Source organism: Sinohyriopsis cumingii, chromosome 10, assembly GCF_028554795.1.
Source record: "Sinohyriopsis cumingii isolate HCF-2022 chromosome 10, ASM2855479v2, whole genome shotgun sequence".
Taxonomy (NCBI): domain Eukaryota; kingdom Metazoa; phylum Mollusca; class Bivalvia; order Unionida; family Unionidae; genus Sinohyriopsis; species Sinohyriopsis cumingii.
The window spans coordinates 91019137-91039649 of NC_142970.1; the positions used below are offsets into that span (position 1 = coordinate 91019137).

The window sequence follows — 20513 nt, forward strand, 5'->3', positions numbered from 1 at the left end:
CTTGTGCCTGTCACTGATACAGTTAATTTTAAATATAACATCTTTGTTTCTGATGATTAATTTTTGAGGAATTTATTTTAAAAAATTTAAAAGTATTTATGTATGATTTTCACAGCGAATGTGGCATCGCTAGGAAAATGCAGAAATTAAAGAGAACTGTTTATAGTGTTCATTAAATAACATTACACATCAGGTTTATTTACTGATAAATAAAATGCTGATACAAATTTTGTTAATCTACAGTCTTTACCTTTAAATAATGTTTGTTGACAAAACCGTTTCATTAATAACATTTTTATTTTAAAGAAACACAGTAGCAAATTCATCAGCCACTGCATGGCTTTTTGGGCATTGTAAAATTCAGTTTTGTCTAAAATTCAAGTTGATAAACTATATGTCTAGTTTTTCACTGATGATCTGAGTGTTCCGTCCAGTTAACAAGGACAGGACTGAAATTCATTTTCATCCACTTGTCCAGGACAAGTAGTTGTAGAAAATTCACTTACGCCACCTACCTTTCGAGTTGTTCTGAAATTTAAATCATTTACCCCACCTACCTTTTCAGTTGATCTGAAATTTCAATCACTGGCCCCACCTACCTTTCAGTTGACCTGAAATTTCAATCGCTTGCCCCACCTGCCTTTTCAGTTGTCTTAAAATTTCAGTCACTTGCCCTACCTGCCTTATCAGGTGTACTGTAATTGCAATCACTGGCCCCACCTACATTTTTGTTGTCCTGAAATTTAAATCACTTGCTTATATTTGATAAGATGTATGAACTTTAATCCTTAGAAAGAACTAAAGAAATACGGTACCGGTAATGCATAATATATTTATTTCTTCAACTGTCCTAATTATTTCAGTTTTCCTTTGGCAAAGTATTTTATTCAGGCTGTGACAATGTAGCAATAGTAGTTCAGTCAACAAGAATGAAAAGAATTTACTGGAATAGAGTCTTTCCCTAAGTTCTTCCCTCAAGACTTGATCAGTTGACAAAACTTCAGTCCTGAGTCAGTTCTTATAAATATTTTCAAGTTCAACATGATTTTCCTCAAGTGCATTCAGAATTTCCATCTCGGAAAATGGTTTCCATATTGGACTATGTTTAAGAGAGCTCTTAAGTTTTATAATCTAGTCTTAACATGGCCTTTTCTAAAAGAGTGCAAATGCCTTAACATGGCCATTTCTAACAGAGTGTAAATGCCTTAACATGGCCTTTTCTAATAGAGTGCAAATGCCTTAACATGGCCTTTTCTAATAGAGTGCAAATGCCTTAACATGGCCTTTTCTAAAAGAGTGCAAATGCCTTAACATGGCCTTTTCTAATAGATTGCAAATGCCTTAACATGGCCTTTTCTAATAGAGTGCAAATGCCTTAACATGGCCTTTTCTAATAGAGTGCAAATGCCTTAACATGGCCTTTTCTAATAGAGTGCAAATGCCTTAACATGGCCTTTTCTAATAGAGTGCAAATGCCTCTTCCTTCAGTGTTTTACTATGCATGCAGAACAATCACGAGACTTGATTGATTCAATCCTGAATTTGTCATTTACTTTGCCAAATAGACTGGTTGAATTTTCAACCTTTGCCACTGGTTTGGGATATAGCTTGCAATAACTAAAAAACGTATTTTCTTCAGAGTCATTGAATTTAATTAATGAATAATTACCTATCAACCCAATGTGGCAGAAAATTTCAGTTGTGTCATAATTGACATATGTTGTTGCTGCAGAGTCTAGTTTGTGTTTTGTGTTAGAATTAGTTATCACAGTGACAGCCTTTTATTTTGTATGCCTTATGACAGCCTTACATTTGTATGCCTCGTGACAGCCTTACATTTGTATGCCTCATGACAGCCTTACATTTGTATGCCTCGCGACAACCTTACATTTGTATGCCTCGTGACAGCCTTACATTTGTATGCCTTGTGACAGCCTTACATTTGTATGCCTTGTGACAGCCTTACATTTGTATGTCTCATGACAGCCTTACATTTGTATGCCTTATGACAGCCTTACATTTGTATGCCTCATGACAGCCTTACATTTGTATGCCTCATGACAGCCTTACATTTGTATGCCTCATGACAGCCTTACATTTGTATGCCTTGTGACAGCCTTACATTTATATACCTCGTGACAGCCTTATTTTTGTTTATCCCTCGTGACAGCCTTACATTTGTATGCCTCGTGACAGCCTTACATTTGTATGCCTCGTGACAGCCTTACATTTGTATGCCTCGTGACAGCCTTACATTTGTATGCCTCATGAAAGCATTACATTTGTATACCTTGTGACAGCCTTACATTTGTATGTCTTGTGACAGCCTTACATTTGTATGCCTTGTGACAGCCTTACATTTGTATGCCTCGTGACAACCTTACATTTGTATGCCACGTGACAGCCTTACATTTGTATGCCTCATGACAACCTTACATTTGTATGCCTTGTGACAGCCTTACATTTGTATGCTTTGTGACAGCCTTACATTTGTATGTCTTGTGACAGCCTTACATTTGTATGCTTTGTGACAGCCTTACATTTGTATGCCTCATGACAGCCTTACATTTGTATGCCTCATGACAGCCTTACATTTGTATGCCTCGTGACAGCCTTACATTTGTATGCCTTGTGACAGCCTTACATTTGTATGCCTCGTGACAGCCTTACATTTGTATGCCTCATGAAAGCATTACATTTGTATACCTTGTGACAGCCTTACATTTGTATGTCTTGTGACAGCCTTACATTTGTATGCCTCGTGACAGCCTTACATTTGTATGCCTCGTGACAACCTTACATTTGTATGCCTCGTGACAGCCTTACATTTGTATGCCTTGTGACAGCCTTACATTTGTATGCCTTGTGACAGCCTTACATTTGTATGCCTCATGACAGCCTTACATTTGTATGCCTCATGACAGCCTTACATTTGTATGCCTCGTGACAGCCTTACATTTGTATGCCTCGTGACAGCCTTACATTTGTATGCCTTCACTTTCATGTGAATTTTCCTTCTTTAGATCTTCCTTATTACCTTCCTTGTGAAAATAATGTAGTCAGTTCATTTTATGCACTAACTAAAGATAATAAAACTTGACAACTACTTCCAAAGCAGTCATAACGTAGTTTTGCCATTTAATGTAAGTAAATGCAGACAGGAGCTTAATCAGCGTAAAGGCCTCGCTTACAGCAGTATCACACATGAAAGTTTATACTCTTTATAATAGCTTAAGATTATTGAATCATTTGAAGGCCTCATGGTAGATTAGTTCTTCTACTAATCATGTTACTTTCTTTATATAAAGTCTTTATTATTATTATTATCATTATTATTACTATTATTATTATTATTATTATTATTATTATTATTATTATTATTATTATCAAAGAGATTCAATCAGTACATAAAGGAAACTGACAATAATGTAAAGTGCTATTTATTAATTTAATTGCATTGACTCATTGGATTAAGATTAAATGGACATCAGCTAGTGAGTATGCAGTCAAATATGCAGCACTCTAACAGAGCTGTTTAAGTAACTGTTAATTAATCATGCTGAATGTGTTTAACTTGAATTGTGTTTATTGGCTAATAATTCATTTGCTTAGCCCAGTATGCAGTCAGAGCAGTACTGGAATGCATGCACATTCAACAGGTATCACTGACATCTTACTGTAGGTGTGATATATCACAGGACATTAAAAAATGGAGAAAGGTAGGTTCTAGTATTCATTGGACTCCGAGGGCATGAATGGCTGGAAAAAGGTAATCATAAAATCCACATAGGTCATGTAGGCGTTCAACACCTTTTTTTTTAGGAATGGGTGTCATTTATTAGAACTTGATTAGAAATTCTTTAAATGTGAATTATACACTGTATTTGGACCCTCCTACATCAGTTTCCTTTGGAAGGACATTATTTACATGCCCTGAGATGTACATATGGCAAAATCAATGCTAAAGTACATGGATGTTGTTACACAAGATCAACTTAAAGGTGAGATCAAGTACAATCCTGATTGAATGTCACACGCTGTGATGTGAGGTTGATAAACAAATTCATACTACCTACCCTATATTGTGATGATCTGATTCATACTACCTACCCTATATTGTGATGATCTGATTCATACTACCCTATATTGATGATGATCCGATTCATACTACCTACCCTATATTGTGATGATCTGATTCATACTACCTACCTTATATTGTGATGATCTGATTCATACTACCTACCCTATATTGTGATGATCTGATTCATACTACCTACCCTATATTGTGATGATCTGATTCATACTACCTACCCTATATTGTGATGATCTGATTCATACTACCTACCCTATATTGTGATGATCTGATTCATACTACCTACCCTATATTGTGATGATCTGATTCATACTACCTACCCTATATTGTGATGATCTGATTCATACTACCTATCCTATATTGTGATGATCTGATTCAAAGTACCCATTTCTTGATCCATTGTAGAAGTTCATAGCAATTGATAATCTTTATCTAGAAGTTTCTTGATGACACATAATAATAATAATAATAATAATAATAATAATAATAATAATAATAATAATAATGACTTTGTATAGAGCCTAATCTTTTGAAAATCTAAGTGCTTTACAACATTAGACAACACCTATAACATAGAAAACATAAGAAAATATATTGTTAAAAAAAAACCACCATGAAATTAGAAAAAAAAACATGCTGAAAATATTTAAGGTAGGAAACATTATTAGGTCTTTAAGTTTGTTCTTGCAGTCAAAATAAGTGAGTTTTAAGAGCACACTGTGTCTTTGTGTCTAAGTTCAATGGTCAATTCATTCCACGTGGCTGGGCCCTGGTATGCAAAAGAAAGTTGTCCATATGACTTCGTTTTTGTAGTGGGAATAATGAGTATGCAATTGTCAGAAAAACGTAGCACAGAGAACAAATTTTGTGTTTGATTCTGGATCGAATGGTTAGCCAGTGTAGGGTACAGATCAGCGGGGAGGTGTGCACTGATCATGGTACTCTAAGTATGATCCGAGCAGTTGTGTTTTGAACTTTTTGAAGTTTCTGAAGTAGATATTGAGATGAACCAGACATAATCAAGTTAAAATGGTCGTCTTGAAAGTACTAATATACAGATATGATGCAGCACATTCAATAATCAGGATTTAATAGACTTTGGTTAAACAAAATTAATATTGAATTTTAAAACAACATTTTATATTTAATTTAAGATGTGCAAATGCACAAACATGACCTGTATAAATTTTACTATGGATGAAATGGTTGGAGCATGAAAATAAGTGCTTGCCTGGCTTGTTTTAAAATACATGAAAAATATGTGTCTTGGATTATGGATTAGCATCTTGGATAATTTCATGCCTGACCTTGAAAGTAATTTGCCATGGACATTGCTTTATGGGATTTAATCAGCACAATATATGAGGGTGAGATTGCCCTTGAAATATGTTGCTTCCATAAAAACCATATTAGAAACCTATTTCTACTTTTTTTAAAAACAAAAAGCAAGAGCAGCTTAGCAGTGTTTGATTAAACTTGATATGTAAGTTACTCTGCATCAGATTTTTGTGCAGGGTGGCTCACCTTCCACATGTGTGGTTTTATAGCAACCATGAGGAACACCTGTTTTCAACTTCATTACTTGAATGACTTTAATATTAATTAATCTTTATGGGAACAAACTGTATGACATGTAGTTCCAGTTTTAATTTGGTTTCCACAGTAGCTGTCTAGTAGTATTGTTGCTTCCATAGCAGCTAGGTGTAAAATCTACTAATATACCATAAGGTGGTGCAGTGGTGCAATGGTTAATGTGCTTGGCTTATGACCAAAAGGGTGTGGGTTCAAATCTTATCATTAAATCAGTTTGGGTTAGGTGTATTGTGGGTCAGGGCTTTAATTGCCTTGGCACTAAATAACCTACTTGTGTTGCAGTGCTATAAATCATCAAACCAAACCAAATCATCTCCCATCAAGTATTCCTATAGTTTAGCTGAAATTATTCAATGTAGAAATACAGTTAATCAATTATGAATGCCACCAATTTCATCCAAATAGCTGGAGGATTATCCTGGTATGAGCATATTACAATTTGCCTGCCTTATTGCAACTACATTCACCTTTTGTACCAGTGTATGCCAGATGAGCAATAGAAGGGTTAATTGGGCCTTTTGTTTTTTAAGGTACTTTATAATCTTGGTCATATGTAATTATATCATTTAGCATTGTAGAAAAATCAATCTGAAGTTTTTATCATCTCAACATGATTCCGCTTTTGTAGCAGTTTCTAACAAATTAATACCCCACTGAAAAATAATAATTATTGACCTCTAGAAATGACTTTCTGAATATATTTGCAAAGGAATATTTTTTTATTTATTGCCAGTTTGATTGTTTGCCAACAAAACTCCATCATATGACTTGTCACCATTGCTGCATGAATAAGATAATTGGTTACAAAGTGTAATGTATTGGTTCCTGGGCCTTTTTTTTTTTTTGAGAGAGACCTGCCAAATGAAAGGAAGAAGAACCAGTCAGTGTGTAATGAAAAAGCAGAAATAACAATGGTGTTATCTTATACATTTAATTTTTATCTGCTGATTCAGAAAATCAATTTGTCAGTTAATCAGAATTTTTTCCCTGCAGACATATTAAGAAAGTCATTTGTTTAAGGTAAGTAATGATCATTTTTGATTAGAATGTTCAGTTTTATAAAAACAGCTAGAATGGCTGAATCATTTTATGATAAATAATTAATTTAGTATGTAACATTACTATTTGCAAGACAAGCTATAAGAAAATGATACTGGAAGCATTGCATTATGGGCCATTCTTATTGTGGTCTAAATAAATGAAATATGGACTACCTATCTGTACATGTCTATTGATTGATTGATAGATAGATAGATAGATAGATTGATAGATAGATAGATAGATAGATAGATAGATAGATAGATAGATAGATAGATAGATAGATAGATAGATAGATAGATAGAGAGAGAGAGAGAGATAGATAGATAAATAGAGAGAGAGATAGACAGAGACAGACAGACAGACAGACAGATAGATAGATAGATAGATAGATAGATAGATAGATAGATAGATAGATAGATAGATAGATAGATAGATAGATAGATAGATATGCAATTTCAGCTTTTGTTTGTTTATTTACAGAAACATCTGAAGAAAATTATGACCCATTTGAGGAGAGTCCAAACCCAAAAGATCCAGAATGCATAGATAGGTAAATTTACTGTGCAAAATTTAATTCCCACTTCTGGAATCCCAATAGACTTGTACACATATCAGTTCCAGTTAGATTTACTTCCCTAATTAAAAAGTGTCTGCTATTGTTTGGTCATAGTAATACAGTAGTACTTGGACAAACCATGTTAAGGATGGTTGATTGTGTTTAAAGTTTTTAAATGAAGAATTTACTTATCATAGATAACTGTCCAAGCAATCCAAAATCATTTAAAAATGAATGTGTTGTTGTGCATTTTCTTGATTCTCTTAGTCAAAATTCTATCTACAGATAATGGTAATTGCATCAAAAATATACCTCCAAGTAAGGTTCATTACATCAAAATATATCCAGATAAGGATAATTATAAAAAAATAAAGTTTGAGAAAAATTAGTCACTGTTTGTCTATAACTAATAGCTGATTGAATTTTAAAACTTATCTGATTTTCTCAAATTGAAGGACAAACTCCTTGTATCAAATACACATAGATAAATGTATGTTGATGTGCCAGATTTTTCGGGATGAATTGTTATTGAACTCACATTGCTGTTCTTCAGTAGAAAGTTTCTGTGGGTGATTCATGGCAGGTCAAAAATTGCAAATGATTTCCCAGACATTGTATACTTTTTGCTTCATTATTTTGTCATGTCATTGTGCTTTGTAAAGTTGTAGGAGCATTACTTTTCTTATAATCTATAAGAAGAAGAAGTCACAAGTGCTTAATTTTACGGGCATCTGTTGCACATTTCTTGGCTTATGATACACTATGATAACATGTGACATTATTTTAGTGACAGCATAATGTAGTGATCACATCAGTTTGATTTATGCAGTAAATATTGATTATAGAAACATGCCATCATTAAAGTGCTATAATCTAAATTCTTTTCAAGTTTTTGGTCTATCATTTTAACTGGTCAAAGCTTGGAACAGCTTATGGGATGGCCTGTTTTCAGTAATCCACTGTTTGTCTGTGTGCCTGTCCATCACCACAAGTTTGTTATCACTACTTCTTCAGAACTGCTTTGCAGATAGCCATGAAATTCCATGCACAAAGGTCTATTTGGTCTTAAATAAAAATGATGCAGATCTGGTTTCCAATGTGGCCACCATGGCAACCATCTCTAAAACATTGTTATTGCTTCTCTTTCTGAATGGAAAGTTATATTGATACAGGTTTTCCACCAGCAGACTCCATATAATATTTAGCTGAATGAAGTAAGTGCCACTCAGACATCCATTATGACCCCCAAAGTGGCCATTTTGAAAGTCATCATCTCTGACCTCCTGAGTGAAGAGTGCCTTTCAGCATGTGATTTTCACCAGAAGATTAATATCTGGTTGGTCCTAAAGGAAAATGGTGTCAATTTGATTTATGTTTTATTTTGTTTTTGTGCTTTAATGGCACCTTAAACATATTAATGACTATATCCTACTCAGGAAATTGGAGCTAACTCAGGCTTGTCTGGGTGAGTATCAAAATATATTAATCTTGGATTACAAGCCTGACAGACCAATTGAGCTAACACAGCTTTTTTGTGCCAATCTTATATATAGGCTTTTTGTACACTTTGATAAAATTCATTGCATTATTTACGGGTTCAGATGTACCAAGACTGTCACGTTATATACTAATTTAGACACAATATTTAAAACAGTCAGCATTGGTTAAGTTACATTTTGTGGAAACAGTTGTATTTGAATGAAATGAATGGAATTTTAGTGCAGGTGACCTTTCCAGAATGGGCCAAATCAGTCAGTGCCAAAGCCATGTGGATCAAGGAAATAAACATGTTATTTTCTGTTTAGGTTAATGCTGCTTTCCACTGAATACAATTAACATTTTTTACTGGTTAGCAAATCCCGAGATCGATATAAAAAGGGATAAATGCAGGAAAAATATAGAAAGGGATAGATACAGGAAAGATACAAATATATTTTTTGTTTTAGGGAATACTTTATGCAATAAGAGTGGATTAGTCTAGTGATGCTTAGTATTGTCTTGTTGGGCTTTTTTTAATATAAAAATACATAATTGTTTTTCTTATAACCAGTTTGTATTTATATTAGTACAAGTCCATAAGGCACGCTGCATAAACTCATAAAATCTTTTGTTGTAGCCTAACAGTAAGAAATTAGTTTTCTAACAGAAAATTTTGCCAAATTTTTTTACTGTGGGGTGCAGTGGGGTCAGGTGTTTTTTCTCATCAAGCATGTTCTTATGATTTGAAAAACAGGTAAATACTTACACAGACATGGACATATATGTGAGTGGTGAGGGGGAGAGATTAAATTCAGTTTTAGTCCACATTTATACAGCATCACTGTATTAATATTGAATAACTTCAAGGAGTACTTATTTTATAAAGTTTTGAGTTACAGTGTTCCTTCATTATAACACTGTACATGTGAGCCATTAAAGTGGACAAGTTTATAGGTGAGGTTAATTTATATTGAGGTATTTATACATAATAATACAATTAAATAAATATTATCTATGACTGACTCAGTTTAAGTTAAGAATATCCTTATTCTGAGGCACCTTACTGTAAGGGGTACTTTACTTCGGTGTACTCAGAAGTAAAGTAACAATGTTAACTTCGTAAAACTGTGTACTTAAAAATAAATATGTCACTATTCAGTTTCCATGAATAATTATTATATTAAGATTGTTGAAGTGGTGGAAATGCTATGTATAGAGAAATGATATTTCTGTTTTTATTTGCCTCAGGTAATTATTATAACAAATTTAAAAAATCAATAAATAAATAAGTTGACTTAATCATTATTCTCTTCTCAAGCATGCCTTTTTCAGTAATTGTTTCATAACTGAATCCATTAATTATCTCTGGTCTGTTTAAAGGCTAAATAAGGTTCTTTTGTTACTGTAAGGTCTTTTATTAATATCACTCTGGGGTATTAACCTTCTGTATATAAGCTTCTGTTATTGAAGCACTAAGATTTCTGACCAGACAAAAGAACAGCTAGGACACAACTTAAGCCTTTTCTGGCCAGACCAAAGAACAGTTAGGACACAACTTAAGCCTTTTCTGACCAGACCAAAGAACAGCTAGGACACAACTTAAGCATTTTCTGGCCAGACCAAAGAACAGTTAGGACACAACTTAAGCCTTTTCTGGCCAGACAAAAGAACAGTTAGGACACAACTTAAGCCTTTTCTGGCCTGATCAAGGAACAGTTAGGACACAACTTAAGTCTTTTCTGGCCTGATCAAAGAACAGTTAGGACACAACTTAAGCCTTTTCTGGCCTGATCAAAGAACAGTTAGGACACAACTTAAGCCTTTTCTGGCCTGATCAAAGAACAGTTAGGACACAACTTAAGTCTTTTCTGGCCAGACCAAAGAACAGTTAGGACACAACTTAAGCCTTTTCTGACCAGACCAAAGAACAGTTAGTACACAACTTAAGTCTTTTCTGGCCAGACCAAAGAACAGTTAGGACACAACTTAAGCCTTTTCTGACCAGACCAAAGAACAGCTAAGACACAACTTAAGCCTTTTCTGGCAAGACCAAAGAACAGTTAGGACACAACTTAAGTATTTTCTGGCCATACCAAAGAACAGTTAGGACACAACTTGAGCCTTTTCTGGCAAGACCAAAGAACAGTTAGGACAAAATTTAAGTCTTTTCTGGCCATACCAAAGAACAGCTAGGACACAACTTAAGTCTTTTCTGGCCAGACCAATGAACAGTTAGGACACAACTTAAGCCTTTTCTGGCCCAACCAAAGAACAGCTAGGACACAACTTAAGCCTTGTCATCCAGTACAACAAATGATATTGATCCAGATGACTTGTACATTGATGTTGCAATACGTTAAGGTTGACATAATATAAAATACATTATGAATATGTGCCTTTTTGTGCTTTATAAATTTAAGAAATTATCATTCTCATTGAACTGGTTTTATTTTGTCCGCAGTATCAGTATTCAAGGCAGAATAATGGTCTGCCTTGAAAGAATTGATAATAAAGCTAACAAAACATACACTATCTTATAGAATTAAGTGTTACACCATTATTGAATTCAGTATTCCACCATCTTATAGAATTCAGTTTTTCACCATCTTATAGAATTCAGTATTACACCATCTCATAGAATTCAGTATTACACCATCTCACAGAATTCAGTATTCTACCATCATAAAAGAATTCAGTATTACACCATTTTACAGAATTCAGTATCACACCATCTCACAGTACTACACCATCTCATGGAATTCAGTATTCCACCATCTTTTAGAATTCAGTATTACACCATCTCACAGAATTCAGTATTCCACCATCTTAAAAGAATTCAGTATTACACCATTTTACAGAATTCAGTATTCCACCATCATAAAAGAATTCAGTATTACACCATTTTACAGAATTCAGTATTACACCATTATACAGAATTCAATATTACACCATTTTACAGAATTCAGTATTACACCATTATATAGAATTATGTATTACATCATGTTATAGAATTCAGTAATGCACCATCTTATAGAATTTTCTAATATAACATCTCATAGAATTCAGTATTCCAACATCTTACAGAATGCTGTATTACATCATTCAGATTTAAGTATTCCACCTTCTTATAGAATTCAGTAATCCACCTTCTTACAGAATTCAGTATTCCACAATCTTACAGAATTTAGCATTCCATCATCATATAGAATATAGAATTCAGTATTACCATGTCTTACAGACTTAAGTATTATACCGTGTTACAGAATTCAGTATTCCGCCATTAATTTGGACCACTCCGGTGACCTAGTGGTTAGAGCATCCGCCTCAGATGCTGTAGGTTGTGGGCTCGATCCCTGGCCTAGTTATACCAAAGACTTAAAAAAATGGTACGAACAGCTGCCTCTCTTGGCACTCAGCATTAGGTGGTTAGTGTTAGGACTGGTCGGCCTGGTGTCAGGATAATGTGATTGGATGGGACATCATGCTACATGTCTGCATGATGCCCCAGTGTTAGACATCATTATAAACTGTCACACTGCAGACATCGTAGCGATATGACTGAAACTTTGTTAAAGCTATGTTACAAATCCAAATCACACACACCGCCATTAATTCAGTATTTCACCTTCTTGCAGAATTCAGTATAACACCAACTTATAGAATTCAGTATGGCACCATGATAGAGAATTCAACATTCCAGCTTTGAGAAAAAATTGAAGTTTGAATTCATGCAGGAAATTTTTTTCTCAATAGTTTTTTATATTCACTGTTTTAAAAGCATCAGACAGTTATGGTTTTATTATAATTAGTAAATTTATTGTTGTTTATCTGGAATGTGAGACATAGTAATGACTGGTATCAACAGCTTGCTAAAACTGCTCATTTCTACATGTTTCTTACACCCACTTTCTTATACATGTGATGAATCCTTTTGAAAACTCTAACAATTCATATTTTTTTACACTCACTGGCTCCATTCACCTTGGCGTCGGGTTCACATCATTTAATAGGTTTCACATGTAGGCCCTGACCTACCCATATTATAAAGTTGTATCAATTATTGATTACCAATCAATTATTTTCTCTGTTTTTGTAGCCAAAAGAGCTTGGATGATGATGAAAGCTCTCAGATAGAGGCAGAAGCAATTGATGCAGAATTACCTGTTGGGGTTGATGGTAAGAGCAGCCATTTCTGTAGAAATTGAATAATTGAATTGAGTGCAAATTCAGTCGCAAAATTATTCTTTAAAGGATCTGTGATCAGGCAGTGGTTATCATGCCCAACTTGCACCCAAAGTGATGCAGCTTCAAAATCCTGGCAGTGGATCAGCCTGGGTTGGCTACCATAGTGTTACCTTGGGCAAGGCACTTCACTCCATTGATTCTGCACAAATAACCTACTTTCATTATTGCACAGCAGAACAAACCATTTCGTATCCACAGCTAGAAATGTATTTGACACGACATGGAAGCAGTGGTGATACAGTACAATAAAGGAATTTAGTGTATATGCAAAGGTAGCATTCTTACAAACAAATATGGATCATTAAGTCAGTCAGATTTAACCAACAAAACATAATAATCAAACTTACAGTATTTTTGTTGTATACAGGATACCAATTTTGATTTCAGTTCATGTAATCTTTCAAAATCTGTTGGTTGAAATGAAATTCATAGAGTAAGGGCAAACTTCTGAGTTTAAAAGAAATGAAAAATGCAGTCCAATTATATTGAAGCCAGTAAAGAAGCTCTTCATAATGATTATTTGATGTCATTATTTGTCTCCATCCGTCATTCCTGAAATTAAGCTCAGTGTTAAAGAATTTTTAGATTAACGTCAGCTTTCTCTTTTTGAATATGTTCCCCAGTTGTGTTTACATTATGAGATTTAAGCCATCTACCTCCTAAATCAAGCCCTTTTAAACACACACAAGTTGTAGACAAAGGGCATTAACTCTTGCCCATTACCTCCCCTAATACCACCAGGTTTTGTTGGCTTTTAAGCTTGGATGTTGTACAGTCAGCATAGTACCAGAAACTTCCATAATCCATGGCAATTTAACCATCCATCCATAAATTTAGATTTACATTGTATTAATCATTCATTTAGAAGTGGTGTACATTAATATTTGTTTTTCCCAATATTTTCCTGACTTTGTCACATTCTTGGAGTTTGTCTGTTTATACCGCTTGGCACAACAGGGTGTTGTTGATATATGTTGTTATGAATGTTTTAATGTGTACTGACTATTATTTACTTCGTAATGGGTATTCATTAAGTGACTGTTAACATTCTGTGTTATTAATTTATGCATTTTTTTGTATTATTATTTTTCAATGAAACATATTGTTGAAGTGCAGTAAATGCAAGAAATTCAAGATCGGGGAAGACATGCAAGAGTTGTGTACAATATGTAGTTCATCCTTATCTTGCAATGTGTGCACTAACCTTACCTTGCAATGTGTGCACTAACCTTACCTTGCAATGTGTGCACTAACCTTACCTTGCAATGTGTGCACTAACCTTACCTTGCAATGTGTGCACTAACCTTACCTTGCAATGTGTGCACTAACCTTACCTTGCAATGTGTGCACTAACCTTATCTTGCAATGTGTGCACTAACCTTACCTTGCAATGTGTGCACTAACCTTACCTTGCAATGTGTGCACTAACCTTACCTTGCAATGTGTGCACTAACCTTATCTTGCAATGTGTGCACTAACCTTACCTTGCAATGTATGCACCATGTGGTCCAAAGATGTATGGGCCGCTGTCTTGCAGAAAACCTCAAAAGGCAAAGAAAAGGGGGGAAAATCATGCAATGTATGCATCATCCTTACACTATGTAGTCCATTCTTACCTAGCAATGTATGCACCATGTGGTCCAAAGATTTACAGGCCACTGTCTTGCAGAAATCAACCAAAGGCTAAGAAAAGAGGGGAAAATCTTGAATGGATAACACAGACATAATAAGTATTCATTCAAAGACAGAATCGCTTGTTGAGGGTGTTGCTAGGAGCAAAAAAATGAGGTTTTACAGTCAAAAACTATCTTAGCTGACCATTGAATTAGAGGTGCATCCATTCTTACGTTGTAATGTATGCATCATCCTTACAATATGTAGTCCATTCTTACCTAGCAATATATGCACCATGTGGTCCAAAGATTTACAGGCCACTGTCTTGCAGAAATCAACCAAAGGCAAAGAAAAGAGGGGAAAATCTTGAATGGATAACACAAACGTAATAAGTGTTCAGTCAAAGACAGACTCTCTTGTTGGGGATGTTGCTAGGAGCAAAATAATGAGGTTTTGTAATCACACCTATCTATCCTGGCCATTGAATTACAGGTGCATCTGGTTCAAGAGATAATGACACTGTTGACAAATTCCAGGCATATTTTGCATTTTTATTCTTCTCATACCTCTCATAATTCTGACACAGGAGGAGAGTCCTCTGCATTTTAGGAAGCCCAGTGGGCATTAATCCTTCTACATTCTAGGAAGCCCAGTGGGCATTAATCCTTCTGCATGTATGAGCATGGCCTTCATGCTTGTAGGTCTGGGCACATGTTTTTTTTAAAAGATTTATCTGGTTTGTCTTTTTCTAAGGTATCACTGTCAGGGGGCCATCCTATCCATCCACCCAGGCCAGCCATATCATTTTGGGGATCATGATAGATCCTTTGATCAAGCCCTTGCTTATGGCTTCATCTCTTTGCAACTACAGGGGATCTTAGTGATAAATCCATCTGTCTTGCTAAGCCTATAGCTACACATACCTACCATAATGGGGATGTTTGTGATTTGTCCATCTCTCTTCCCAAGCTTTTGGCTACACGTACCTACCATGATGGATATGTTAGTGATGGATCCATCTGTCTTGCCAACCCTATAGCTACACATATATACCATGATGGTGATGTTAGTGATAGATCCATCTGTCTTCCAAAACCTATGGCTACACATACCTACCATGATGGGAATGTTAGTGATACTTGACATTTGGGAAAGAAAGTCTAGCATTTCCTGGATCACAGACTTCCAGGCATCACTAATCTCTGGGGAAACAGCTGGAAGGATGGATTCTCTTCCTTCTCATTGATATCAACTAAATCCTTATGGTCATGCATGGCATTAGCAGATGTAGTGCATTCTGTAGCCAACAGTACTCTGTATGTCTTGGACACCAGACTCCTGCAATTCTAATTTCATTCGATCAACTTATTCATAAAACCAAATTATTTCAGAGCCTTTTGAGTTCATTTACCCAACCCTATCCTCTTTCTTCCTCTATACTGATGTACCATCATATTGGGTAAGGACAACAGTATTCCACAACAGTTGCTCTTTGACAATATGGCAGTGGAGGTTGTGTGAAAACCACAAGCTTGGGGGGTTTTATTCATGGATTTTCTTGACATAAAAGGCTGATGGCAAGTTGAGACCAACCAACAATCCTTGCCAAAGCTACAAGATGTTGATGGCAAGTTGAGACCAAACATCATCTTGAGTAGGCTGAATCCTTGCCAAAGTTACAAAATGTTGATGGCAAGTTGAGACCAATCATCATCTTGAGAAGGCCCAATCCTTGCCAAAGTTACAAGATGTTGATGGCAAGTTGAGACCAGTCATCATCTTGAGTAGGCTCAATCCTTGCCAAAGTTACAAGATGTTGATGGCAAGTTGAGACCAATCATCATTTTGAGTAGGCTCAATCCTTGCCAAAGTTACAAGATGTTGATGGCAAGTTGAGACCAATCATCATCTTTGAGTAGGCTCAATCCTTGCCAAAGTTACAAGATGTTGATGGCAAGTTGAGACCAATCATCATCTTGAGTAGGCTCAATCCTTGCCAAAGTTACAAGATGTTGATGGTAAGTTGAGACCAATCATCATCTTGAGTAGGCTCAATCCTTGCCAAAGTTACAAGATGTAGATGGCAAGTTGAGACCAATCATCATCTTGAGTAGGCTCAATCCTTACCAAATTTACAAGATGTTGATAGCAAGATTGATATGACTCGCCATCTGAAGAGACAACTATGCAATCTGACTGATACATATTTTCATGTCCCTATCCATTCAGTGCCATAAAAACCTTGTATTGCTTACCATGATGGTTTACCACTTTCAAGTATTTCCATTTTCTGTAAATATCAGCCCCTGGATCTTTTACCCAAATCATGGATTGTATTGTCACCACATTCAAGTCGACTGTATCTACAGTGATGGCAGTGTTCTTGGATGGCATCTTCCAGAAACATGGTATGCTCTATTCTTCTTAAAGGCAGAAACAATCTCCTATCCCATTTGAGTCGTCTGTTTTATTGTGAACTGTGTATGCAACCACAGACTTGATGCCCAAAATAATACAGAAGTTGAAGGGTCAGACTTGGAAGATTGGTCAAGCCAAATCTTCTCAAACAACCACAGTCGCTAGTGTTCCTTCCCTGCCTAAACTGTCTTCTCTATCATGCCTGGCACTTGCCATGAGAACCTTCTGAAAGAAATATAGATCTTCAGTTGTGGAAAGAATCCAGTGAGCAAGATGACCTCCAGAGGGCGTATGAGGGAAACTGGCATGTTTTCAGGGACTGGTACTGAGTAAATAACATCATCCTTGTGAGTAACTTGATCTTACAGCTGGGTGACTTTTTTATCTGGCTCTTTGAGGAGAACAAGTTGGCTACAGCTGACATCAAAGGCAACTGCTACATGCTATCTCACGTATTAAGGCACCATGGCAGAGGAGATACTGGTCATAATCAAGATCTATCAGACCTAATAGCTAATTTTGATTTGGATGGACCAAAATTCCTTGCCCTGTTTCCAAAATGGAATCTGTCCTGGGTTTGAACATGGCTCAGTTCTGATAAATAAAACCCATCAGCCCAAACCTCATACAAAGCATGCTTACCAATAGCATTAGCTTCGGCCTGTCAGGTAAATGAGTTACATGGCTTTACCCGAACTATCTTCAGTTCAGATCAGATGATTTGGTGGTCCTCATGATGCAACAATGCTTTGTGACTAAACACAGGTTGCTGTCATTGGCCATTCTGAGTTGTCTAGAGCTCCCTTTCTTAGATAGACATGTTGAGGGCAACAGCCATGCAAGATCATGTCTTTAACCTTAAGCACTACTTGAGACACAGAGAGGCTAGTTTTAGTACTCACAAACAACTCTTTCTTCAGGTAAAAGCCAGGAAGCAGGCTACGACCACTCAAACCCTAATTTCAAGGCTGGTGAAAGCTGGGGAAGCAGGCTACAACCACTCAGGCCCTAACTTCAAGGCTGGTGAAAGCAAGGAAGCAGGATACGACCACTCAAGCCTAACTTCAAGGCTGGTGAAACCCCTTGAAGCAGGATACGACCACTCAAGCCTAACTTCAAGGCTGGTGAAACCCCTTGAAGCAGGATATGACCACTCAAGCCCTAACTTCAAGGCTGTTGAAATCCCTCAAAGCAGGATACGACCACTCAGGCCCTAACTTCAAGGCTGGGAAAAGCCTGGAAGCAGGCTATGACTACTCAACCCTATCTTCAAGGCTGGTGAAACCCCTCGAAGCAGGATCTAACCTCTCAGGCTCTAGCTTTGTGGCTGGAGTTTCAAAAGATCAGATTCACCTCACTAGGATTTCAGCTGATGAAATTAGAGTAATCTAGTGAGCCTCACTTTCTAATGTAATATTTAGATCTGAGATATCATACAAGCTGTTGGCAGGCAGTCAGCCTTCTCAAATTTTTTATCTCAGAGATTTAGTTTTGCAAAGACAGATTTTGACTTTGCAGTGTTCTATGTCAGAGGCCAAGATAACCACCAGATTCACTTAGAGACAACACTTCCTCTTAACTTTACTGGATTTACGAGTGAAATGTTATTAAGAAAAATTCAGAAATCATCTTAACTTTGGGTCACAGATTAAATGACTGTTGACTTTGTTGTTTTAAAGTTAGCAGATTAGGTCATTGTTCAGATAGAGAATCAACCCTTTTATTCTCTTGAAGAATACACAAGTTATAGGTAGGATGCTCAGCATTCCCTGCTCATATTTTACCTTTTTTTTAAATGTGTTCAAAGGCAAAAGTAAATTTCCAGTAAATTATGTTTGTCCAAGAATACTTACTGTTGACATTAATAATCATGCCCAGCCACCATGCCATGTAAGCATTCTCATTGGTATTTTGCTCTGCTTTAAAGCTGGTGATTCCTTATGGCTGTGGGGTGGTGTTAGAGTTATTGCCCTTAGTTTGTTTATGTAATATAGACAGAAAATATGAATTTTGTGGATTTACGAGTTAGCAGGTTTATATCCCTCACAGTTGATTGGATCAGATCAGTATTCTTGGAGAAACATAATTTACTGGAAAAATGATTTTAGGCCATTTCTAGACAACTTTGAGGCATCTTGACAAAAAGAGGGTTTCTTGTGGGTGTAAGAAATGAAGATTGAAATTTGATTTGATTTACCAGCCACAAGCAATAAATATGTGCTCTTTTATCACTTGTGGCTGCCTGTACTGAGATTTCCTTAGTTTTTCATGAGTCAGCATTAATAAAAATATGTTATAAGGAACAAAATGTAACAGTTTCCTATACATCACTGAAATGGCCCATTTTATGTCAATAAATGACTGGAAGAGAAACTTTGAATATTTCATTCGAACAGAATGAATGTCATCTTAGGTCACAATGGTGAGAGAAGTTTTTTTGCTCTTAGAGTATTATTATTATTATCTTTATTATTATTCTTATTAGATTATTCATAAAAAAGGAGGAAATCTCTGCATATGTGACTTTGGGAGATAAAGGATCATAGTGGAATATTACCTGTGGTTACTCTGCTGACTTGACTTAAATCTTTATGATATTATGTCTTATATCAAGCCCGTAAAAAGTTCCGAAAAAAAACATATGATGGAAAGGTAATGTTCTAAGTAAAATAAGGGTCAAAATTCAGTAAAAAAGGTTTAATGTTTAAGAGTCACAAATCAAAGTTAATTTTGGTCTTATTGATATTAAGCTTTAGTCCATAAAATCCGTCAAAAGTTGAATTGGAACTAATGGACAAAACAAGACACAACACTGGTAATATTCCATATCTTCCCATTAGAATAAAGAAGAGGTCATAACTCAAAGAGAGCATTGCCTGTTTCTCTGATGGTAAATATTAAATTTCTTTTCTTATTCAGCTGTGTCCCTGGGACAAAGTTCTTTGAGAGGCAGAGACCAGAAGTAAGTTATGACTATTTTCTCCACATTGATTACACAACAAGTTTGACGGTTTACTGTAATTACACCAGCGTTCTAAAAATATATGGGCATATTAGTTTCATCTTGGTATATGACTCCAGATTAATGCTGATTCATCATATGTGAGTCTTGCTTTTACATATAAATTAATATTGACACTCCGCCAAAACGATACACCTGAGACATTGACATTAATTAATATTGACACTCTGCCAAAACGATACACCCCGAGACATTAAGTGTTCAAGATGAGTGGGTCTGCTTGTGCACATTTACTCATTAAGACAGGATGATGAAACTTAATTTCCATATCTGCATAGTAGTGTTAAAGCTCTGTCTTCAAAGTTACAGACAATAACTGTGAAGGTCTATGATTTCACCACATTAGGTGGTGGACAAAAAGACACTGAATTAGCATGTTAACTGAAAAGAGGAGTCTCACAAAGGAGTTTTTTAAATCTCACAAACCCATTCAGACCTCAATGTCAACTTAA

General features: G+C 35.7%; 1 protein-coding gene across 4 annotated transcripts in view; it reads left to right on the forward strand.

Annotated features, from left to right (window-relative positions):
• LOC149790573 (uncharacterized) overlaps window positions 1-20513 on the forward strand; it is a 199077-nt gene that overhangs the window by 71687 nt on the left and 106877 nt on the right. For all 4 annotated transcript variants that reach the window (XM_089972651.1, XM_089972648.1, XM_089972650.1 and 1 more), the window contains 3 exons: window positions 7208-7277; window positions 12859-12938; window positions 19959-20001. In XM_089972651.1, the coding sequence (XP_089828777.1) occupies window positions 7208-7277; window positions 12859-12938; window positions 19959-20001 (193 nt within the window). The remainder of the gene's footprint in view (window positions 1-7207; window positions 7278-12858; window positions 12939-19958; window positions 20002-20513) is intronic.